General features: G+C 44.2%; 1 protein-coding gene across 8 annotated transcripts in view; it reads right to left on the bottom strand.

The window, feature by feature from the left end:
- PDE10A (phosphodiesterase 10A) overlaps nucleotides 1-25,964 on the bottom strand; it is a 1,305,213-nt gene that overhangs the window by 849,484 nt on the left and 429,765 nt on the right. For all 8 annotated transcript variants that reach the window (XM_078648625.1, XM_078648626.1, XM_078648627.1 and 5 more), the window contains one exon: nucleotides 21,418-21,538. In XM_078648625.1, coding sequence (XP_078504751.1) covers nucleotides 21,418-21,538 — 121 coding nt within the window. The remainder of the gene's footprint in view (nucleotides 1-21,417; nucleotides 21,539-25,964) is intronic.

The raw sequence follows: 25,964 nt of genomic DNA, 5'->3' as shown, positions 1-25,964 counted from the left end.
TCACAAACGCAAACAATACCCAGAGTAATCGGACGTAGACAACGCAGTAAACTTTAAAGCTAAAGGTATTTTCTACAATTTTGGAGTACTATAATAGTGACATGGGATTATATATGGGTTAGTGACCATTTCCCCCCCCCTTTGGCAGGTAACAGCGCAACCAAGAGGGCCCCCTATGCATAGAGGAAGAACAGCTAATTCAATTTTGAATAAAAGACGGGACTGCTCGAAGGTAAGAGCGAGCATCCCGGGCATTTGGCACAGGGCATCTGGCTCCGCATTTGGAATACATAACTGATTCTGATTCTATCTTAATTCCCCCTTCAGATACAACGATGGTTTTATAGTATATACTGAACCCCATACTGAACCCCATCCACCAGTGACGTTAAATATAAGGTATGCAGTCATGAACTTGAGCTTTCGGTTTTTGGAGCTGAGGTTATTTGTGATTTAGTGAAAACTGATGGCATCTCCTTTTTCATTTTGCCTAACCCAAACAGGATAGAGTTATCACGCCCTGACGAGAACACGCAAAGTTAAATAGCGAGTTCGAAACGCGTCGGCCTATTGGAGATAAAACATCTTACAACTGCTGTAAATAATCAGCCTCGTTTTGGACTGATGTTGCGATTAATTCTCTCAGTCTAACTTGTATTGTTTTGTACATAGATTGTTTTCTTCTCCATTTGATTTTTCCTTATTATTGAGTATAAAGAACTTTTCTTTTCGAAGAAAATCAGTGCAATAATGATTAATGATTGTGATGCACAATGTATATATGAAATTTAGATATATGTTTTGTTTGTCATATGTAATGTGTCTTATATGCTTTTGAACAAATTGTATGATAAATGTATTTGGTTATGTCTTTTTTGTATAATGAATCTTTTGAATTTTGAAAACAAAAAATAGAAGGGTATAAAATAAATAATACCAGACAAATTTGGAAGTAAAACTTTATTTGTCACTCTAAAAGCAGGAGACCCAAAAACTCCCTGTATGGCCAGCACTTGTTTTTTCAGAAAATTATAAAAACTGCGGCACACCTCTAAGATGAAATGAAGGAGGAGATACACACACTGTAAATCCACTTGAAAACGTATCAAAGCACTACAGAGTTAAAAAAAAAATGACTTGGCGAATTGAACAAAACAATGACGGATTTTGAAATCAGTCTTAAGGACACTAAGTACCTAAAATTGAAAAAGGATCAAAAAAACTTTACACATGAAAAAGTATACCCCTACACTAGGGACGAGTACATGCCAACAGGAAGAAACCCAGGATATAACACTGACAGCGATGGATCGGACACAGGCTCAGACAACTGAGCCTCCAGCTACAACCGCAATAATCCCAAAAGGAACAGAAGATCTCGGGGAGGACGCATGAGTAATCAGAGAGGACAAAACTTTGGCTGGTCCCAATACCTAGGGCCTTCAGCATATGGAGCACCACCACCATTCTTCTATGGGCCACCACCTTTTCACCAACAACTTTACCCCCAACAAACATTCCATCACTGGGAACAACCACAGGAACAACAGAACCAGTCTTTTTTAGGACGGGGCAAGGGATCCTAAAGAGGAAAAAGCAGAAGAGGACAACAAGTCCAATGGGCACAATACCCCTGGAATCATCGCGGAGCCATACACGGAGCATGGGCCCGCCGAACATCCCATCAACGAGCAACCCACCAGTCTAGTGGTGAATCTGTCAGATGCCACACTGACACTTATCCAACAAAAGGTCCTGGAAAAGGGACTTGGTTTTGTACAGATAGCCACGATGGATAAATTCAAACTATGTTGTGAGCTCAAGGAGTTCATCCGCAAAGTGAAACTTGAAGTTTTCTTTAAAGATAAAACCACCAACCACTGGCACAAGGAATGACACAGGACTACAGAACAAATCCAACTTTACACCACCGGCAGCGAGTCTCCCAGTGAAACTTCTCGCTTTTGAGAAGCCGGTAATGAAGGAAGTGGCACAGATTGACCCCAAGACTATCAAAGTCTTTCATAATATCAGTAAAAAGGAACAAGAGGCAATACACCTACTGTCAAATGACAGGATGATAACCATCAAACCAGCAGACAAAGGTGGAGCCACTGTGTTACTCAACACGACAGCGTATCAGGAAGAATATCTACGACTACTAGCGGACGAATGAAATTACGCCATAATAAGGGAAGACCCGACGGAACGCCTTCGCATTGAGATCGCCAGCCTAGTTGAAGAATCAATGGCAAACGACTGGATAACTAAGAAAGAAGCAAAATTCTTGGAAAACAATAACCCCACAATCCCTTATTTCTACACTATCCCAAAAATTCATAACTCATTGGATAACCCCCCTGGGAGACCGATAGTGTCAGGAATAGGTCCAATCCTCGAACCCCTCTCTAAGTTTGCGGACGCATTCTTACGCCCCATCATCCAAAGTACCGATAGTTACTTACAGGATACCAAAGCGGTTCTGTGCTTATTACAAGACCTCCAATTCAACCCCATGTCAAGCATCCTAATAGGCTAGGATGGGGAAAGCCTGTACACAAGCCTGCCACATAGGGAGACACTGGAAATCCTGAGGAAGTACTTTTTGAAGACGAATGGATCTACCATACACCTAGACATGTAGTCCTGGAATGCTGCGTACTGACAGAAAACGTATTCAGGTTTGAGGAAACTCTATATCGCCAACAGCATGGTACCAGTATGGCGAGCTTAGCAGGGCTCTACGTGCACCACCTCGAAAAACATAAGATACTGAACTAGAGCAACCTGCACATAAAACATGTCCAACTATGGAAAAGGTACATAGACGATGTGCTACTCATTTGGGAAGGTAATGAATCTGAAGACAGTAATTTTGTAAATTGGCTGAACTTACAAGATCCTTACCTCAAGTTCACTTTCGCAATGAGTCGATCACACCTAGTCTTTCTGGATCTGAACATTTTTGAGCGGAATGGTACTCTAGCAACTACCACCCACTTGAAACCTACGGTAAGGAACTGCCGTCTTCTCTACGATAACTTCCACTCGAGACAACTGAAAGACAACCTACCGTTCGGACAATTCTTACGCCTGAGAAGGAATTGTACTGACAAGGAAGACTACAACATCCAAGCTAAAGTTCTGACAAAGAAATTGATGTGGCGAAAATACCCAAAACATCTGGTGTCAAAAGCGAAGAAGAGAGCCTCTAACAACCATAGAGAAGCACTTTCGGAATACAACCCAAAGGAGACAAATACACAAAACAAGAGACCTATCTGCATCACCACAATAAACATTGCATCAGACAAGGTGACTAAGATAGTCAAAAAACACTAGTGGACCCAGAACAGTGGGGGCCTGGACATACCACGACCTATGTTCAACCATAGAAAGGGAAAAAACCTAAGAACCTATCTGGAACACACACGTCCTACGAGCACACCTGAAACGGAAGGGGCTCTACGTCGGCTACATCCACTCACGCAAGGACACTACCCTTGCAGTAACTGTAGTGTTTGTCACATAACTACCCCCACTAAAGAAGTGAACTTCAACAACATGACGTGGGAATTACGTAGTTTTACCAACTGCAAAACAGCAGGTGTTGTGTATTTGATCACCTGCACATGCAATCTCCACTATGTGGGGATGACAGCCAGAAAAGTCAGCACCAGTATAGTGGAACCCCGTAGCAACATAAGGTGTAAACGAGCGACCACGAGAATGACCACCCATTTCCTAGAAAAACAACACACCCCCAATAATATGAGGTGGGTAGTACCTGAACACATCAAGTGCCGGGAGAACATAGAGAGAAAATTACTTGAAAAAGAACAACGCTGGGTGTTCAAATTACTTTCAGACAACCAGGGCCTGCATGATGATATCCCTTGTGGACAGTTTTTCCAAAGGACACCACACTATACTAGATCCTTAACATGTTCTCCAAACTGATTTTTTCTGAATCACCCCTCTTGTGGACAACACATTAATACCAGGTTACCACTAGGTGGTGGGGTTCCATATTCACCATAAACAATACCATTAAGAGCAATCCCTTCACAACGTTTTGCTTAATGAACAACATCTATACTACCGCTTTAGATTTGGCAACCATATACTTTATAATTTATGTAAAACAACTAGAACTAATCAGCTTCGTTTTTAATTACAGCTTTCTTCCAGATTTTTTCAGTATTCCTCATGGTTCACCATCAGGAGGCACTAACCATTTTTAACCCTTCATTTACTTTCACTCGTGGTTTCCAGTGCTCTAATTACAGAAGGAGTACACCACAATTCCCCACGTATTCCCCCAAAATGGCCGACACAATGAGCCAAAAGTGGCGGCCATTTTGAAAACAACCTCGGTCTAGCCACTAACCACAGTGACTGGCCGGACACAGGAAGTATATAGTTGGTCCCGTCCGCAGAAACGCTAATATGCAGTCTGGAGGGGAACCAACTAGGTATTTTCCGCAAGGCGCTCTCACGCTAAGTAAGTCTTTTCTTTCCACAGGCTGTTAGACTGAGTGTACTTCAGACCCAACCAACACCTTATCGGTACACTTTGGAACAGGAGGAAAACTAATGAGGCATTCTTCCCCGTTTTTCCTTATTCCCCAGATTTAGGATTACGAGATCCCTCGACCCCCTCAGTCCATGGAGCACATTATTGCTACCTTAGAAGTATGTAATTGTGATCGCCATACCGGCAAATGTGTTTCATGTGTGTGTTTTTAAAGTCACAAGGTGTGTGTCTTTTATTTGTTTTTAATCTTTGGTTATTCACTAGCGGCACAATACATTCCAGCATGCCTCTTTTGTCCTACACAGGCAAAGAATCACGCTCAGTACTGGAATTGAGCACGCACCATAGAGGAGCATTATTGAGTGTGGAAGCGCATTGATATATGTTGTATTCCCACCCACTCGGAGGGGGCCTTGTTCCCCTAACTTTGTTTTGCTTTTTCTATCTCACAGATACTACGTGACAAAGTCTTGATCGTATGTATGTATTGACGCATGCTTTATAGTTGCAGCGTTTTTCTTTACATTCTAGATTGCCAAACTTAGGCAGATTAGGAGTGGCAAACACAGGGCTGGTCCCTGTGTTGTCCTGACGAAGAGCTATGGGGAATGCTTGAAACATGTTTATGTATACTAAGGATTCCTAACCCATTATAGCTAGTTCTTCTTGTATCTTACCCCGGTTTTAGACATACCAAACTAGGAGCAACAATAAAATATTTCGTCCAGTAGCAAGGTATTTTTAACTTACTTAAGCCCACTCCACTACACTTTTGCACTACACATAGTCTTCCATTAAAGTGCTCCAACGTAAATATCGCAAGTCGCAGCACGCCTTCGTTCGTAGAGAGCCGAGATGGCCCCTATGATGAAGCATGTCACCATGGGGAATCCTTGGTGAGTGAGGGGACTCAGGTTTTCAGGTTTTAATGTCTTTATTTCGATGATAAAATCATAAAAGACAAAATAAAACATTCATAAACAAATCAAAAACCACCACAGCATACAAGCGGTTATGTAAAGCCGAACTTAAACATGTTATCAAATTTACACTAAGGCTAAAACCACAACTAAAAAGTTATTAAACATTTATAAGTTCCACAAGACATTAAATAAACCTGTATCTAGAAATACAAGGGGACTCAAGAAAGACATTTTTTTCTTTCCTGATTGGTTTTTCCGACTCATACTGATTGGAAACACTATCCTTGTTCTTCGGCTAGGTTCTTTACCTGGCACTTCGGGTTTCAGGTTCAGTATTGATTTAGGAGGGTGGACCTAGCTTTAACCTCTACCTCCCCCCTCTCATTTTCTGTTGTAATTTCTAAGTAGTCTCTCGGTATTCCGTTGACTTTAAAAAAATATATTTTGTAATAAAACTACTTTACCTACCTTTATCAGCAAGTACCGTGGTATACCATGAAATTACTGCGAAATGCTGCTGCCCAATTTATCACTAAGTTTTAGTGCCTTATAACTTTAAAACTACTTTAAATTGCATCTATTACCAAAAAAGATCATTTACACATCACAATCTAGAACACCGCCAATTTTCATTAAAGTCCGTCCAGCAATTTTACTGCTATGGCCTAGTACAAAGTCTGTTGGAAAAATGCATTGGTGGAAAAACGCACTTTGGAAACCCCTATTACTTTGCAACCACTTAATGAATCGCCATAGAACTTTACATCATCCGCCAACGTAGAAAAAGGAATAGATTTAGAAGATTTATTAAACAGTGGAAAAGAAATTAGCAGGCAAAAATCTGAGAAATTAAACTATAACTGGCTACTGCCACTGATTACCTACTGGCGCTTGCCAGAAGATAGTTATAGTTAGGTCCTATTTTCCATAGGAAAAGCGTTTTTTCATTTGCCAATAATTTGGGCGTTGTTTAATGAATCCTCATAAACGTTTCAAAACTAGTTTGCCACTCACTTCAGCTGCTGTTTTGAAAGTTTCGGGGTGTTCCATCAAGCAGGGGTTTACAAAAAAAGGGGGCGGTGGTCCCAAAACATGTATTTCCTATGTTCATTTCCATAGGAAATTTAAACACAGATACAGCCCGAACTACTGAACGTAATTACACCAAATTTGGCAGTATGGTATATGTTGGTTCGGGAAAGTGCCTTTTTGTGAGCTGGTCTAAATCCGTTTAATAGCTGTGTAGTTATTAAAAGAAATTTCAAATTGCATAAAGAAGGATGTGGTGGATCCGCGACCCCTCCCAATCTCATGCTGAGCTCTGCTAACACTTCAAATCAGGAAGAGTTAGCAGCTATTTTGGCACTTGGTTTGAGTGAGTCCCAGAAAAAATGTCAAAATAAATAATAATAAAAAGGTACAGAGGTAAAAATACCCAGACCCCCCTAGCCCTTGGTGGGGTGGGGGGCTTTGGGTGGGGAGGGGGGAATTATGAAGTCTTCTTGAATGCAGAGGGTCCTTGGGGGCCACAAAGTCCTCCTGTTACCTCCAGTATGTCCGACACAGCAGGATTCCTGAGAGCTGGTTGGAGGCCCACCCCTTTTCTCCACACTCTGCAAACATGACTACTAGTTAAAATACAATAGAAATTCACTTAAAAAATAAAGGTTACAGGGATGTTATTTTTAGGAAGTACAATTTGAAAAAATTAAAAATTCACTGAAAAAACAAAAAGGTTATAGGGACACAGTTAGGTTCAGATTTCACTCATACAAAAGCCACAGAAATTCAGCAGCTACAGTAACCCAAGCTAACTTATGCCCCCGCAATACACTGCTTATGACCACACATATTACATCACTCATGACATGGTCAGTAACATCACTGATTACATCACTGATTACATCATCCACAGAACTACTCACACACCTGCTCCCACCCCCATACAATCTCTTGTACATCCACTCTCACACCAATACAACCAGTCACATATCCATTCACAAACCCACACAAGTACTCCTACATCCACTTATTCATCCACAGAGCCACTCCCACACGCACTCAATCACACAGCCACTCACACAACTGCACACACACCCAAACAGCTACTCAAACTAGTCACTCAGCCATACAGCCACGCACACAGCCAAACACACATCCATACAGCTACTACACACCAACTTATTCGCCAAAACAGCCTCTCACACACCCACTTACTCAGCCATACAGCTTCTCAACACAGCCACTCACTCACCCATACAACCAATTACGCACACTCCCACACAACCACTTACATACCCATTCACACATCCAAAGAAGAACTCACACATCCGCTAACTCACCCATACAGCCATTAACAGATTAATACTCCTACGCCACTGTGGAATGCTGAATGCCTGGGTAGTTCATGGAAGACTAAAGGTTTTGACAAATGGGACCTCATTGGGATTTCCCAGGTCGGTGACATGTGGGGTAAGGATGGAATCCTCCCGCTTGAGACTTTGCAGGCGAGATATCAACTGCAGGGGAGTGAGCGGTTTCGCTACTTGCAGATTAGGCACGCGCTGCTGGCTGCTATTCCCCGGGGAGTGACGCCCCCGGAAGCTTCCCCATTGGAGGATCGGGTGTTGGATGGTCATCTTCCAACGAAAACGATCTCCTTGATTTATAAAAAGCTAGTTAACCACGTGGGGGATCTCCTGGGGGCGCTCAGGACTCAATGGACTGTGGACGGGCTGGTCCTCGACTATGAGGACTGGAGGGAGGCGGTGGCTTCTCCAAGTGTCATTGCTATCCAAATGAGGCTCCGGTTGGTGCAGTTGAAGATCCTCCACCGTTGTTATGTTACCGGCCCCCGCTTGGTGCGCATGGGTTTGGCTGCGAGTGGAGAGTGCAGAATGGGGAGTGGAGAGGCTGGAACGTTCATGCATATGTTGTGGGACTGTACCCTCATCCGGGGGTATTGGTCCGCAAATCATAGTAAAGTGCGCGAGGTGTGGGCCTCGAGCTGGAAGCGCGTCGATGTCTTTTGAATGTCTGGGAACCAACTGATCTTACGTCTCATGGTAAGGTGTGGGTCACGCTAGCATGTGCTATCGCCAAGCGTAATATTGCTCAATTGTGGGGGGAAAATCATCCGCCTACCATAGGGAAATGGATGGAAGACCTGGACTGGTGCATGTTTAGAGAGCGGGCTGTGTATGTGGCTAGGGGGAGGCCTAAGAAGTGGGGGAAAATCTGGGGGGCCTAGAACGTGTATAGAGGCGATATTTGTGCTCCCCCTGTCGCTCCGGATGTCCCGGCTCTGTCGTATGATCCCTGAAACCGTAGATTACGATTTGTAATATAATTCTGTACTTAAGAGAGGTGACATCATTCATTGTTTGCTAGGACGCAACCCAGTGTATTTTATTGTTTGTATTTAATTTTTTTGTGTGCATTAATAAAAATAATTTTTTTTAAAAACAGATACATACTCTCCAATACAGCCACTCAAACACCACCTCATTTAACCAAACTCCCACTCAAAGAACCACTCACTCATACAGCACACTTACACACCCAGTCACTCACTCACACAGCCATTCAGATACCCACTCACTCACACATCCACTCACCCACCTATACAGCCACTAACAACCCAGCTCACTCAACAATACAGCCACGCACTCACCCACACAGCTACTCAAACAATCACTTATACAGACCCTCCAGCATTTCGCGATTTACGAAAAAATCACAATCAGCCGGCAAGCGCAACGGCGCGATATTTCCCAAACTGCCCGCGAAAAAAACTCTCCCGGTAGGCATGAACAAATGATGCCATTTTATTGGCTGTGCGCCCATACGTCACCCCATGAAACCGGCACTTTACAGCCGTATTAGCTGCCTGCTTCCTCGATTATTTACATTAGTTATGAAAGAGAAGCGAAAAAGGCAAAGTGTCGCTTCTCTTCTCTCCAGCTTGCAGGCTCGACTGGAAATAATGTCAAACCAGCCCCAGGATGGGAGGGGCGCGCAGATAAGGCAAAGGACTGTCTCTTCCTTCTTGGGCACAGAATACAATGACTGTCTGCTCTGCCTCTTCAACTGCCCTCCCCCCTTTCTTTCTTCCTCCCTTTTCTTCCCTCTCATTGTCTAGCAGCTTCTCTCTTACTGAAAACCCTGACTTCAGAAACGGTTCTCCCCCTCTCTTTTCTTCGTTCCTTGATTTGTTCCCTTGTGAAATGGATCCATAAAAGAAAAACATTGTAATTGACGTCTTTTTGTGATATTTTACAATTCCAAAGCAGTGCTTGAAATAGATAAATAGAAGTGCAGGTACTCTGTAACAGAGTACCTGTTTGTTTCTGAGAAGTGCCGTACTCTCTCTCAATATAAAAAAGTACAGGGTACTTGACAGTACCAGCCCAATGAAAGCAATGTTCCAATGTGTAGCTGTGGGAATAAAAGGTTCAAAACATGAAAAATAACTAAATAAAAGCCAAACAGAGTGATAGCAAAGTGAGCAGATTGATTTTATTCATACCCAAACACATTTGCCCCACTCTACCGAGTTTGCCAGTGAAGCTCTACTTTTGTTTACTTGTCTTTATTTCAATAGCGTTGTTTTCCCCCAGGCGCGGAACTATGCACCAGTGCTGGAGGCACTGCAACATGTGAATTGGAAAACAAAATGTGTACTGTGTCTCGGTGTACAGGGAATTGGTCTTTTTACTATACTGCTTACATTCTGTAAGGATATAAGCAGTGGACATTGAAATGGGTCCATTCCGTGCCCTGTAGTCATGTCCTTAACTTTTCAGGCAAAAGCACTCACTGATTTCTGAATAGTGAGTGTAAAAGCGTTAAAGTAACCATGTTTATCCTGCTTACATTTCACATGCTTTACTTAATTTTGTATTCCCTATGAGTATTTGCTTTTTCCAGGAAGATGTTAATTTTTTTTGCAGGCAGCATATTGCTCTTGTCTAGTGCGTAATTTAAATTGAGCCGCTTCCAGGTGTTTATAGCGGGCACAAATGGGTTATAGTTGAGGCAGTGCGAGTTTCTCTCAGTGGGCGGTATGGTGTTTAGTGGGGGAGAGGATGTGACACCATGGTCAGAGCTACTGAATTTGGAACTGGGGAACCTGGTTCTGAAGGATGATTATTGCAAGATGTCTGCGGTGTCAGCCCTACCCATAAAAGTGAGTCAGTGCATGCAACACAGGAGGAGGCTGGAGGAGGCTGTACCTCTGCACCCAGGGAGCGATGGGGGTCTGTGTGACTGCACCCAGGGAGCAAAGGGGAGCTGTGCCACTGCACCCAGGGAGAAATACGCCCCCTCCCACAAGGTTAGTAGATTGGAGCTGTGCTTCCGTAGAGCTGCAGAAACTTTAAACATGCCTATTTCAAAGAGGAATACTATGCTAAAACAGGTTCCATTGATTTAGGGCTGAAAAGGAATGATTACGAGTAAAATAAAGTGCCGCAATAATGCCGCTAAATTTACATTTTTGCGTCGCTAAATTTACATTGTTGTGCCACAAAAAATTTGCACTTTTATGCCGCTATATCCTGGGGGATCTGCTTTTACAGGCACTTACACACCCATATAGCCACTCACACACAGGCAAACACAGACATCACATATTATATGTTAAAAGTATTATCACTCAGTAGTAGTACACCTTGTTTCATAGTAAAACCTTTAGTAGTAACTTAATATAAATGTTTAAGACTCACATTCTTAAAAAACACACTCCCTTAATGTCATTAGTAATGTCATCAGTTAGGTCATTTCAGATGTCATGAGTGATGTAATATGTGAGCTCATAAGCGGTGCACTGCAGGGCGTAAGTTATAGTTAGCTCAAGTAACTATAACTGCTGAATTTCTACGGTTTTGTAAGAGTGAAATATGTAACCTTTTTTTCAGATATATATATATATATATATATATATATATATATATATGTTCCAGGAAGGTGCTCTACGGGGTGCCGGAGGCCCCTAGGGAGGTGGTGTGTGCTCCGGTCGAGCAAGCCGGAAGTCTAATCGAAGTCAGAGTCACAGGGTAAACACACTCTCAGAAGCAGGCTGCTTCTGAGAGTGTGTTTACCCTGTGACTCTGACTTCGAGATATATATATATATATATATATATATATATATATATATATATATATATATATATATATATATATTTTATCTACTGGCGGTTGCCAGTAGGTATATATAGTTAGGATTTTTTCTCTATGGGTTTTTTGAAAATTCTATGTCTAATAACTTTGGCGTTTGTGGACGGAATTGGCTGAAATTTTCAGGAAAATGGCACATTTTGTTTCTGAGCAGCCCCTGAAAATTGGGGGGGGTTCGTCCAGGGGGGGGTCGAGAAAAAAGGGGGGTCCCAAAACGTGTTTTTAACATTGAGTTTTCCATAGGGCGGTTGGCCTCACTTTTAGCCCGAACGGCTGAATGGATTTGCACGAAACTTGGCAAAATTGTAGAGACTAGTAGCCCGATGTGCCTTTTGTAGGTCTCAATATATGTGCTCCAGTGGATTTTGAGAAATTAAAGTTTAAAAATAGATATATATCTGTAACAGCGGACCGGGCAGCGCTCCAGTTCGCGTACTTTTCGCGCAACGGAGCTTTGTGAAGCGAAGCTGATTGGTTCTCCGGCGTCTGTAAACATTCCAAACAGTCCGTAGCGGCCGCCATCTTGTCTCTCGGTAGGATCGAGAGACAAGCGGAGGCCAAACCGAAGGGGCAAATGACCATAAGGGGGCATAGTAGATCCTCCCTGACCGTTTAGGTTTGATGTGGAGGTTTTAAAAGGGCCCCGCGGGGCAAAAAAAAATAATAATAATAATAATAATAATAATAATCGAACAGCTGAATAGATTTGCACGAAACTTGGCAAAATTGTAGGGACTGGTAGCCCGATGTGCCTTTGCTAGATCTCAATATATGTGCTCCAGTGGATTTTGAGAAATTAACGTTCAAAAAAAGATATATATCTGTAACAGCGCACCGCTTCGCGTACTTTTTGCGTTACGGAGCTTTGCGAAGCGAAGCTGATTGGCTCTCCGGTGTCTGTAAACATTCCAAACAGTCCGTAGCGGCCGCCATCTTGTCTCTCGGTAGGATCGAGAGACAAGAGGAGGCCAAAGCGAAGGGGCAAATGACCATAAGGGGGCATAGTAGATCCTCGCTGACCCCCTAGGTTTGATGTGGAGGTTTTAAAAGGGCCCCGCGGGGCAAAAAAAAAAAATAATAATAATAATCGAACGGCTGAATGGATTTGCACGAAGCTTGGTAAAATATTAGGGACTGGTAGCCCGATGTGCCTTTGCTAGGTCTCAATATATGTGCTTCAGTGCATTTTGAGAAATTAACGTTCAAAAACAAGATATATATCTGTAACAGCGCTCCGCTTCGCGGAGATAAAATTATATCTGTATTACCTAGCTGTTGCTAACACCAGTTAGCGACGGCTAGTAGGAGATAGCGACCATCTTGGGCCCCACTTGGCATGTGAGTGATATTTATCACTAATGACATGCAAAGTGGGCATGCCAAGATGTTAGCGACTGGAAACAGTCGCTAACATCGCTATCTCCTATTATCAACTTTTGGAAATATTCGAGATAAGCGCGAATATCTCCAAAAGCTAGCACCTGCCCTGAGCAGTTCTTAGCCATGTTATCCAATGGGAGGTGGATAACATGGCTAAGAGCATTAGCTCGGTAATGCATGAATATCGCTGAGTTTTCAGCGATATTAATGCATTGCGGTCGTTTATCGTATTTGCGATAAACCTTGATAATAGCAAGGTTTATCTGCGATAATTTCTGACGGTAAAAAAATCGTTGCTAAGCATCGTTAGGGATAAATATCGCTTAACTTTGGTAATATGCCCCAACGTCTGTTAACGTTCGATTCGAAGGAAATCAGGAAGTGTTGAAAAACATTGTCTGCGCCATCTTGTCTTTTTTCAAATGCCACACTTTTGTCGTGCACGGCAGCCATTTTAGATGCCTTGACCAGACCCACTCTGTGCACGCTGTCGATCCTTAGCATGGCTCCCCACCCTCGCAAGCATCTCCCCCAGGCAGTGGTCACCCCCTCTCTCTGTCTTATGCATGGGTAATAAACCTCCCCCCATCTGCGCTGCTCTTCCCTGAGAATCACACCCTGTGCCCGCCCGACACCTCCCTTTCGCCCTATTCACTACCGCACCCTCTGACACTCCTTTTCCTCTGTGTCCGATTGTCCAGGCTGGTCCTAGGGTATCAGCTAGCCCTGCAGATGTAGTTTATGGCCACAGCTGTAAAGAATCACCCCTCTTCAAAGGAGTTATAGTAGATCAAGGCCCACACTCGTTGAGATCCGTCACAGCAGAAGCGTTGCTATTATCTGAAAACCATCCTGTATTGTGATTGGGGAGGGGACCGAGCCTGAAGCGGAAGATTCCAGGGATGACTCTTTGTACATCAAAGTTTTTACAATTATGTGTCACATTAAAAATATATAGCACTCCGACAAAGTAGTAAGATTATAAAACTTTAATAATTTATAAATATATACAAGAAAACAAAAATAGTAATAACATATAAACATTTTAGGGAAAAACAACGAAGTAGCGGTCGGCTGTGCGAATAGTCCCAACGCAGCACAACGTCCAGATTTCCGGCGTGGGGCGTCGCGGGGGGTGGGTCATCAGTAGCAAACTGTTGTGCGAATGGTTCCAAGGCAGCAGAACGCGCTGAAATCTAGATGACACGAAAGTGATGTCTAGTAAGTTGCCACCCAGCAAATAACGGCGTGGGGCGTCGCGGGGGTGGGTCATCAGTAGCAAACTGTTGTGCGAATAGTTCCAAGGCAGCAGAACGATGGCACCAAGGTGATGTCCAGTAAGTTGCCGCACTGGTTTTGGTATCCTACAATGCTGCTCCGAATAACGGCGTGGGGCGCCTCGGGGGAGGCGGCGTGAACGGGCCTCTCCAGGTGGAGTGTCATCTGTTGTAGTGAGGCGCCCCTTTACCGTTTTAGTTGCCATTCCGTCCGTTTTTGGTCCACTGTGTCAAAAGCCGCAATTCAGCTGAGTTGCGCCCACTCTTGCGGTGCAGCGATAGGCGGCTGTCACAGGACTCTCAAAATGGCGGCAGGCTCTTTCCTTTTTGGGCCTGGTCCACTGAAATGGCCCTGGGACACCTTGGAAATCGGACGCTTGTCTGCTAGGTCTTGGACCCCATTCTCGAAAGCGTCCCCTCCGCCTTGAGAATTCATCAAAAGTTTTGGGTGCCCCGACTCCTGCAGGCTTCTGGTGGGGAGCGGCTGCCATGATTGCTCGCGGAATGACCACGACGGAGCTACGAGATGGTGGTGCTCTCATGCTGGCGCCAGCTTCAGTCTGAAACATCCAGAAACAAGGTGGGGCTTTCATCGTTTGGGAAAAAAAAAAGTTTTCATCCAATGAAAAGTGTTGTTTTTAGGTCATATGATCAAGCCTTCCATCATTAGGAAACCAAAAGTAAAATGAACCAATGAAAAGTTTTATAAACAAGTCACATGACCTGTTATGCGGCATAGGGTATAAAATGCGGAGAAAATACGTTGGCACGTGAGGCGGCGTCAGTAGCGGACCGATGTGCGAATAGGCCGAAGGCAATACAACGTGCCAAGATCCGGATGGCACCGAGGTGGTGTCCAGCAAGTTGCAGCACTGGTGTGGCCATCCTACAATGCTGAAAGTCGGCGTGGGGCGCCCCGTTGGCCTGTGAGTTTGCGTCAGTAGCGGACCGATGTGCGAATAGGCCGAAGGCAGCACAACGCGCCAAGATCCGGATGGCACCGAGGTGGTGTCTAGTAAGTTGCCGCACTGGTGTGGCCATCCAACAATGCTGAAAGTCGGCGTGGGGCGCCCCGTTGGCCTGTGAGTTTGCGTCAGTAGCGGACCGATGTGCGAATAGGCCGAAGGCAGCACAACGCGCCAAGATCCGGATGGCACCGAGGTGGTGTCTAGTAAGTTGCCGCACTGGTGTGGCCATCCTACAATGCTGAAAGTCGGCGTGGGGCGCCCCGTTGGCCTGTGAGATGGCGTCAGTAGCGGACCGATGTGTGAATGGGGCCGAAGGCAGCGCAACAATATTTTCGGAATAGAAGACACCACTAGGCGCTGAGATGCCAAGATCCGGATGGCACCGAGGTGGTGTGTAGCAAGTTGCCGCACTGGTGTGGCCTTCCTACAATGCTGAAAGTCGGCGTGGGGCGCCCCGTTGGCCTGTGAGTTTGCGTCAGTAGCGGACCGATGTGCGAATAGGCCGAAGGCAGCACAACGCGCCAAGATCCGGATGGCACCGAGGTGGTGTCTAGTAAGTTGTCGCACTTCTGTGGCCATCCTACAATGTTGAAAGTCGGCGTGGGGCGCCCCGTTGGCCTGTGAGATGGCGTCAGTAGCGGACCGATGTGCGAATGGGGCCAAAGGCAGGGCAACAATATTTTCTGACTGACACCACAAGGCGCTGAGATGCCAAGATCCGGATGGCACCGAGGTGATGTCTAAGTTGCGGACTGATGTGCGAATGGGGCCAAAGGCAGCGTAACAATATTTTCTGTATGGAAGATACCACTAGGCGTTGAGATGCCAAGATTCGGATGGCACCGAGGTGATGTCTAGCAAGTTGCTGTACTGGTGTGGTCATCCTACAATGCTGAAACTCGGCGTGGGGCGCCCCATTAGCCTGTGAGATGGCGTCAGTAGCGGACCGATGTGCGAATAGGCCGAAGGCAGCACAACGCGCCAAGATCCGGATGTCACCGTGGTGGTTTCATAGTTGAGAGGCACTTCATCTGCAGTGGGGCGCCGAGATCCGGATGGCACCGAGGTGATGTCTAGCAAGTTGCTGTACTGGTGTGGTCATCCTACAATGCTGAAAGTCGGCGTGGGGCGCCCCATTAGCCTGTGAGATGGCGTCAGTAGCGGACTGATGTGCGAATGGGGCCAAAGGCAGCGCAACAATATTTTCTGAAGAGAAGACACCAAAAGGCGCTGACATTCCAAGATCCGGATGGCACCGAGGTGGTGTCTAGCAAGCTATGCAGTTGAGTTGTGTGCGCACTTGCGGCGAATAGGTCGAAGGCAGCATAACAATGTTTTCTGAATAGAAGACACCACAAGGCGTTGAGATTCGGTTACCACCGAGGTGATGTCTAGCAAGTTGCCGCACTGGTGTGGCCATCCTACAATACTGCTCCGAATAACGGCGTGGGGTGCCCGAAGGTGGGGGGGGGGGGGGGAGGCGGCGTGAATGGGCCTTCCTAGGTGGAGGCTCGTCTGCTGTAGTGGGGCGCCCCTTTACCGTTTCAGTTGCCATTCAGCTGAGTTTCGGCTGCTCTTGATGCTACAGCGACAGGCGGATGCAAGAGGACTCTCAAAATGGCGGCCTGTTCTTTGGATTTGGGCCTGGTCCACTAAAATGGCCCTGGGACACCTTAGAACTCGGACGCTCGATTTTTTTTTCCTTTCCTGTACATGCAAAAAAAGGTAAATGCCCGGTACGTTACACGCTTCATCTGCCACGATGAACTCTCCAGAGGAACCGAAAAAAAATATAGTTGTGGTAACTATACCATGCATCGTCATATGGAGAGGTGGCACCAATTAATTATAGTGCTGCATAAAAGAGAGATTTGGAGGAGAACCCCTGACCTGCTAGTACATTCATCAAAGAAGTGGCACTGAGAGCTTCAGAGGCAAGGGAAACGGTCCCAAATATTTAGAAGAACTTTGGAAAGATTAAAATGACATGTTTAGATTGTGGCAAATTAATTTCATGTGGACAGATGAGTGTTACTGTAATAAATACAGCATATGAACATCATCATAGTCGATGGTTGGTAGAGACATTTTGACTATATCCTGGACCTGCCCGTCCTCGCCCAAAATGGCGCCGGAATAAATGGGACTCGTAACTCCTTGTTGTGTACTGGTTGCAGAACCTTGAAATCACGAGATACGTATGCAGTTTTGAAGCACATGGCGGGCGGGGACGAGAATTGATTGAATATTTCGACATCCCTATTGATATTAAGTTCTGATGTGTTATTGATTACTGTACTGTTGAAAGTTCGAATTAACGTCACCCATGGTACTTGCCCGCAAATGTATATCTAGATAATTTTATTGTAACTGGCCCTGTCGTATTTTAATTATAAAATGTACGTCCACCGATTCCGTAACTGTTAGACACCTTAGTTCTTGCAACCTAATGGCCCGCCCGTTACGTTCCTCTACAGTGTAAATGTCTATTCATCATATACGATTACAGTTTGCTCCGTGGCAGGCCCACGTGGTTATAGGCTCGTATTTGTATAATGAAATTTTCACAATAAAGGTTTTTAAAAGAAAACATGGTAGTAGTATATACATTGGTAAAGTTTTTAATAATAGTCACTGTTTTAGAATCATTAAAAGGCAAGTGAAATAAAGCAGACCAATTACATGAAGGGTAAAAGGTAATATACGAAGGAACGCAGTAAAGATAAATGGTCAAGGGCTGTTGTGTTTTCTATTCCTGCAACATAAAGTGATCGATAAGAATCTCATATTCAGGCGTATCGGCGACTAAGACAGCAGGTCGACCCTCTTTTGCTCAACGGCTCCGTCATGGGACGAAGAAACGCTCTTTTTCTCGAAAAAAGAATATATTTTACTTGCAGGACAGTTGTAAAATTTCCGGGAAAGTACATTAGCCTGGAACATTATAACATATATTTAAGAAAAAATAATGTTCGGAAGTAATGAAAAGCGTACTTTTTAGGTCATATGACCAAGCCTTTCATAATTACAATAAGAAAAGTAAAATGAACCAATGAAAAGTTTTATTAACAAGTCACATGACTTGTTATGCTTACGTTACGCGCTGCGCGCCCCGGATGACTTCCGGATGCGCTAACGCGGCGCGTCATATGACGCATTACGCGACAACGCAGGTCCAGAATATAGTCAAAATGTCTCCACCAACCAGCGGTCGGAACACAACCCCTTTCAGCAGGCTAAATAGTTCTGTTAAATGACAACAGAAGGGACAGGCAACAAGAACCATCAGTCAAAGAGGGGAGGGCTAGTTCTTCTCTACCGGGTTACATTGGGGCGCTACCGGAACTGATCGAATTGGTAGTCTACAGTGTTTCTGGATGTTTCAGACTGAAGCTGGGGTTAGCATGAGAGCAGCACCATTTCGTAGCTCCGTCGTGGCCATTCCGCAACCAATCATGGCAGCCGCTCTTTATCGTTATTTTGGGCGGGGTGGGTGGCGGAGCCGAGCTGTTTTGCAGCCATCATTGTGTGGAGTTCAGTTCATCGCACTAGTTTTGTATTTGTCATGAGGGGTTGTTCCTAATGTTTCTATTTTAGCGAGGTCAAAAAGAGATCCCATTAGTGGCCTACTGATTTTGCTCGATTCCTTTTCTTTTTTTTTTACACGATTTTTCGTTATCTGCAAAGACTAAACAGAGTATTGCGACTCTGTGTTTGTTTGTAAATAGAGAATGAACCAAAGAGAACTAATTCTAAAACAGTAAATACTTGGATAACAATCAATCAAATGGAGAGAGAAGCAGGCACGACGGATTACAACGGGGGCAAAGGCCTGCGTTAACTACCTTTCACTATCTGCAAAGAGAGAGTACTCCTAATAGAAATGAGGGGGGGCACCATTCAAAGCAGATCAGTGTGCATAAACACGAAAATGTTTTCACTTACCACGTACTTGACATTCGACAGCTTATGATATTTGCTATTAAAAAACCATTGAAATTCACTGAAAAAACCATAGGTTATAGACCATATATAGTTAGGAATTAGCATTTACAAAACCTTGAAAATTCACTGAAAAAAACCATAGGTTATAGACCATATATAGTTAGGAATTAGCATTTAAAAAACCTTATTTTACTCACACAAAACCATTGAAATTCCATATATAGTTAGTTGCACTAACTATATATCGCGCACCCGCAATCCACTGCTGATCATGTCACATATTACATCATTCATGACATGGTCAGTGACATCACTGATGACATCACTGATGACATCTCAAATGACATCACTGATGACATCTCAAATGACATCACTGATGACATCACTGATGACATCATTCATGTGATACTACGATGAACCTCTTCAGACTCTAATATAACCTTAGATACACTCAGTGTAAACAGACACTCATAGACTGTCACTCATCCATGGAGTTACTCAGACACTTAGTCAGTCATGCAAAGAATCAATCACACCTCCATTTCCTCAACTATACAGTTATACACACCTTACTTATTCAAACATATACTAAAACATATTTACTCACTTATACAATCCTGGATACAAGTTCACAATGATCCATACAGCCACTCACACATTCACTGGCTCTTATGCACAGTTATTTATATATGTCAACTCTCACATGTACTGTGTTTTACATATGTACTTACTTTGACATGTAGCACTGAGATATCCATTCACTCACCAATACACTCATGCACACAGTCAACCGCCCATACAGCTGTTTCCACATGCACTTTTGAACCCATACATCTAGTCAATCAACTGCTCACACATCTATGCAGAGAGTCATACACCTCCCAGCCACCCACACACACACTCAGTCTCCCATACAAATGCTTGGGCAACCAATCAATAACCCATACAGTTAATCATATAGCTAATGATCAACACATGCAGCAGTTTACAGAACAACAGACATAATGATGCACAAATTAAGACAGTTTAGTCACTAACCCATGCACTCAGTGAGACACATTTAATCAGTCACTCATACAGTCAGCCATGCCCCTACTAAATCCTTCATCAAGACACTTATACATCCACTCATTCTTCAATATGTAAGACATATTTTAACTTTACAGAATTATACAGTCACTGGATGTAGTCATCAGTGATGTCATTTGAGATGTCATCAGTGATGTCATTTGAGATGTCATCAGTGATGTCATCAGTGATGTCATTTGAGATGTCATCAGTGATGTCATCAGTGATGTCACTGACCATGTCATGAATGATGTAATATGTGACATGATCAGCAGTGGATTGCGGGTGCGCGATATATAGTTAGTGCAACTAACTATATATGGAATTTCAATGGTTTTGTGTGAGTAAAATAAGGTTTTTTAAATGCTAATTCCTAACTATATATGGTCTATAACGTATGGTTTTTTCAGTGAATATATATATATATATATATATATATATATATCCACTCCGATCCTGCTCCGCACTATTCACGAAACAATCACTTGACACGCTGGGTAAGAGTGCCAAGAGATTTATTTCACAATTGACTCCTGAAGTAAGTGTATATCTAATTACCACCACTGAATACAAGAATGCATTTTCTATGTATGAAGTAGAGAATTTAATGTCCAGAGTGAGCACCTGCATTATTGCATTTCGCGTTGATATATAGCTGTTTCATTTACTATTTATCTATTTGAAATCCTGAAATGTAGCCTCTTAAATTATTCATCTGCTTAAGTTTCTGGTTATCTATTAACAGAAATGTAAACATATACATAACATACTTCTGGTCTGGTGATAGTTTGAGGTAGTAGAGAACCTGATATCTAATGGATAATAGCTTAATAGCAATGTATTTGTTGCCATCAAGCTATTTATACAAAGCACATCAAGGGAGATGCATTCAAATTTGGCCATATCGGTTAATACAATCCAGCCATGCAGATCTAACAAATGCAAGATGGCTTCTATTTTAATGACGAAGCAAGAGGTTTGAGCAAGGACTGACCCCATCGGGGTCAAAACAGACTCTGCTAATTCATGTGTTGGCTGTTAACAAGAGGGATAAACCGAAGTTAGAATAAATCAAAGCAGCACTCTTACCCCAAAGAAGAAAAGCATTGTTGAGCCCTGCACTGAACAACCCTTCCTCACCTGTTTTTATGATGTCGCCCAGCTCATAGAGGAGAAGTTTGTTGTCCCCACCAGCATCTAACCTCTGCTCGATGTAACAGTTTAGTTCATACACCACGCCTTGCATATTTGTATCCTGGTACTGCTGAGGAAAAAGGGGGAAAATATAGATTAAAACTTAATTTTACATCCGTATGTAGAAACAGACATAACCTAGCTACATGGCGTAAGCGTAAAAGACAAAACGAATGCATAGAGTACACCTAATACTTTACTAGTCTATAGGCACATCACGCCAATTAAGCAAGAACAATTTATGCTGATCCAGCCATGTAGTATGACAACAAGGAGCACACTGGAAAGGAGAAACTGTCTCTTCGCCTGCCGTAGGAAGCAATATAGAGTGTGGCATTTGTTTACCTTCAGACAGCAAGTATATGGGAAAATGCTACATTTTTGTTAACGCCTTTTTATTTATGTTTTTCAAATTAAATAACAACCAGAAACAGAGGATTTCAAATCTTACATTTTTCGTTACCAGAATGGCTTCTGAACAAGTAAACAATTTTGAAAATCAAAGAAAAAACATTATATATGATCCTTAGTCAATCTAGAGCTAATTATATACATGTGAGATTTCCAAATTTCGAGCTACTGGTGACACTAGACACCAATTCTCAGAATCTGTGGCATAACTTGCAGCGTGATACAAGAAGGAAAATGCTACTTACCAATATGCATCTGTTCTTGGCATGTAGAGCTGCAGAGTTACACACTGTGCATAGATGGCCACCTAGTGTTGGGCCCGGATGTTTGCAGTTTGCAGTTTGTTTTGTTGTAGAAAAGTCTTTGGAAGTCACGGGATAGGCGACTCCTCCTTTGGATAATACTGCGCATGGGCATCGGCTCCATCCCCAGATTGTTTTTCACCATTAGGGAAGTGTTGGAGCTGTACAAGAAGTAGTGATGTCCATGTGATTTGTATCTAAATAAGATAATACTGGAACAGATAAAGGTAGCCGCGGAGGCGGGTGGGCGTGTGTAACTCTGCAGCTCTACATGCCAAGAACAGATGCATACTGGTAAGCAAAGTTCCCTCTAATTTTTTTCCTCTGTGTGCGGCAGTGGAGGGTCTCTGTGCGCTGCAACCATGGCTATGTGCGCCAGGAACCAAACCGCGCGTGTCTGCGGCGCCAAATGGCACTCTCGCCGCTCAGCCCCGCGCTGCGGCCGTGTCGCATTTCTCCTCCCCCCTCCTCACAGCAATGCCCTCCGTCTTGTTACTCTCCCCTCACCACTCTCCCCTATAACAACTATCTTCTCGCATCCCACCTCACCAGTATGCACTCTCACCACTCTCCCCTCTCACCATCACTCTCCCCTCCCTTCTCTTTTTCCCCTCACTCTTCACTCTCCCATCACTTTCCCCTCCCCCTCTATCCCCACTCTACCCTCCCTCTCACCACTCTCCCCTCTCACAACTCTACTCTCTCCTGTCTCCTCTCTCTCCTCTCTCTCGCCCCCCTCTCCCCTCTCCCCTCCCCTCTACCATCTCCCACCACTCTCTCCTCTACCCTCTCTCCTCTCTCACCACACTCTCCTACCTTTCTCCCCTCTTTCCTCACTCTCCCTTCTTTCCCCTCCCCTCTCCCATCTCTCCTCAAGGTACACACGATTGTCAATGAGCACTAACACAGCATCATTTATACCATTTCGGCATTAGTCAACACCACTAGTTTTTCCCTGTTGCTCTCATCTTCATCTCCCCCATGGTTACTCCTTTCCCAGGTCTATCTCCATTGCTCTGCCTTCCACCTCTCATGCCTCTCTCCCAAACTCATCTTCTCCCTTTCTATGCTCAACTCTCTCCCTTTCTATAATCTCAAACTCCCTCTCCTGCTTCTCTCTTGGGCTCCCTGTCCGTACTTCTCGCCCCGGATACACTCGGTCTCCCTCTCCATGCTTCTGTCCCCTGCTGCACTCTCAGGCTCCCTGTCCGTGCATCTCACCCTTGCTTCACTCTTGGGCTCCCTCTCCATGCTTCTCTTCCTTGCTGCACTCTCTACTCCCTCTCTGTGCTTCTCTCCCCTGCTGCACTTTCGTGCTCTCTAGAGATGTGGCCTAACGACCAGAGCTGCCATCTAAGTCTTGTAAATACAAAACATGTTGCATTCCAAATGCTATAGGTGTCACATTCGCGAAAGTTATAACTATTGGCATTGCAAATGACAAAGCTATCCATTTAGCTATTTTAAAAACCAACACATAAATAAAATATTTGTCGTTTACAAGACCAATAGCTCCAACTTCTCTAATGCGAGACCTATTGCATTTCCAATGCTTGTTGTGCCTTTCTGTCCTGTGTCCAACTCGTTTTTGGTGCCCTTCTGCCCACTCGTTTTTTGTGCCTTTCTGTCCTGTGCCCCACTCGTTTTTTGTGCCTTTATGCCCTGTATCTCACTCGTTTTTTGTACCCTTCTGTCCTGTGTCTCACTCGTTTTTTCTGCCCTTCTGGCCTCTGCCCCACTCGTTTTGTGTGCCTTTCTGTCCTGTGTCTCACTCGTTTTTTGTGCCTTTCTGACCTGTGCATCACTCGTTTTTTGTGCCTTTCCGTCCTGTGCCTCACTCGTTTTTTGTGCCTTTCTGTCCTGTGCCTCACTCGTTTTTTGTGCCTTTCTGACCTGTGCATCACTCGTTTTTTGTGCCTTTCTGTCCTGTGCCTCACTCGTTTTTTGTGCCTTTCTGACCTGTGCATCACTCGTTTTTTTGTGCCTTCCTGTCCTGAGAAATAGTCAGTGAATACCGAAAAGAAACAAGTTTTCCTTGTCTGCAGTATGTTATCATTTCTTGCAAGGTACATTCGTGGTCATAATAATAGTCCAGTCAATTATGTATTAGAAGTGTACACGGCGTGTCTTCCAAGCGCCTTGTTTTCCTCAACGCACCGACCAATTTGCAGACGATGATTTTTAATTCAAGCGGCGTGGCAGAAGGCAAAACAGAACCTAAAGATTTTGTGCTGACCCGTAATTAAATGTCTCCAAACCCCTATGCATCTCTCGGCGAAAGCAATCACCGGCATTGTGGAGCGAGAATTAGAAAAGGAAAACACCAGATTGCCAGCGCCCCTGCTGCTAGACACTCAAGCATGGCGAACAGGATACACCTCTCTGGATGCCTAGTTTTCCTTATTAAACAAGCACAGTAGGACTCGCAGTAGGGGCATGCACTAAAACAAGGCTCTCGAGTCATTTCCGTCAGCCAAATTTCCCAAGACAGTAACTGGAAAAGCTTTTAATCTTGTGACAAGGCTTTTTAAGAAGGCTATCGAGAATACTCAAATCCCTGACAAGCCAATTCTCCTGCTCCCACACTGCCATAATCCCCACAATAACCACCAGTTCCCCCCGCCTCCCGCTCCTTACCTGCAACTCCTCACGCCCGCACCGCCGCCACCACTGGAAAAGTGCCGCATATCATGTTCGCGCCACTCGCTTTTTAAAAGCGGCGGGCGGCGCGAATCTCTTGCGACGGCCTGTGTGCGCGCTCCACGCTAGGTGGTGCGCGCTGACGTCAGGGAAGGTGCGCGCGCGCGGCCTAGAGGGAACAGTGCTGGTAAGTAGCATTTTCCGTTTGAGGCATATGAGCTGCAGATTACACACCGTGTATAGATTGTATAGCAGTACCCACACCTAGCGGCGACCACCAGTAACTGTTGCAGTTGTTTGAAACAGAGTTTTTAGTACAACCTGGCCCACAGTGGCTTGTTGTTTAGTTTGCACATCTACACAGTAATGCTTTGTGAATATGTGCGGTGTAGACCATGTAGTTGCTTTGCATATATCATCTAGGGGAATGTTCCCTAAGAATGCCATTGAAGCCCCTATTTTCCTTGTAGAATGGGATTTTGGAGGAATTGTTAATGTACGTTTGGCTTTGTGATAACATATTTGCATGCATTTAACAATCCACCTAGCGATCCCCGATTTTGATTTGGGATTGCCTTTATGTGGCGGTGAGAAAGACACAAAAAGCAGTTTTATTTTACAAAAAGCTTGTGTCCTTTCGATATAGTAAAGTAATGCTCTCTTGATATCTAAGGTGTGTAGGCTCTTTCTGCGACTGTTTGAGGCTGCGAGAAAAATACGGGGAGCTCAACAGATTGATTTAGATGGAATGGTGAAATGATTTTAGGAAGGAACTTGGGGTTAGTACGAAGAACCACTTTGTTATGATGCATTTGCAGAAAGGGTTCTTGAATGGTAAATGCTTGTAGTTCACTAACCCTTCTGAGAGAAGTAATGGCTACTAGGAAAGCTACTTTCCAGGTTAGGAATTGCAATTCACATTTATGTAATGGTTCAAAGGGAGGTCCCATTAATCTTGTGAGAACCATCATTTTGTATGTGTTGTTGTCATTTTGAAGTACCTGGTGTCCAGTGGGCTTTCTGTACTTCGAGGGGCAAACACCCAGTATGTCACTGGTGTCTAGTGGGTGGAGCACGGATTGGGGTTCTCATATGTGGCGATACCTAAGGACAGATCTACTGGGCGGCGATACCATTGGA

The sequence above is a fragment of the Lissotriton helveticus genome, chromosome 6, assembly GCF_964261635.1.
Source record: "Lissotriton helveticus chromosome 6, aLisHel1.1, whole genome shotgun sequence".
In the NCBI taxonomy this organism is placed as follows: domain Eukaryota; kingdom Metazoa; phylum Chordata; class Amphibia; order Caudata; family Salamandridae; genus Lissotriton; species Lissotriton helveticus.
The sequence above is the reverse complement of the archived record's forward strand: the minus strand, read 5'-3'. Positions and strand labels throughout refer to the sequence as shown.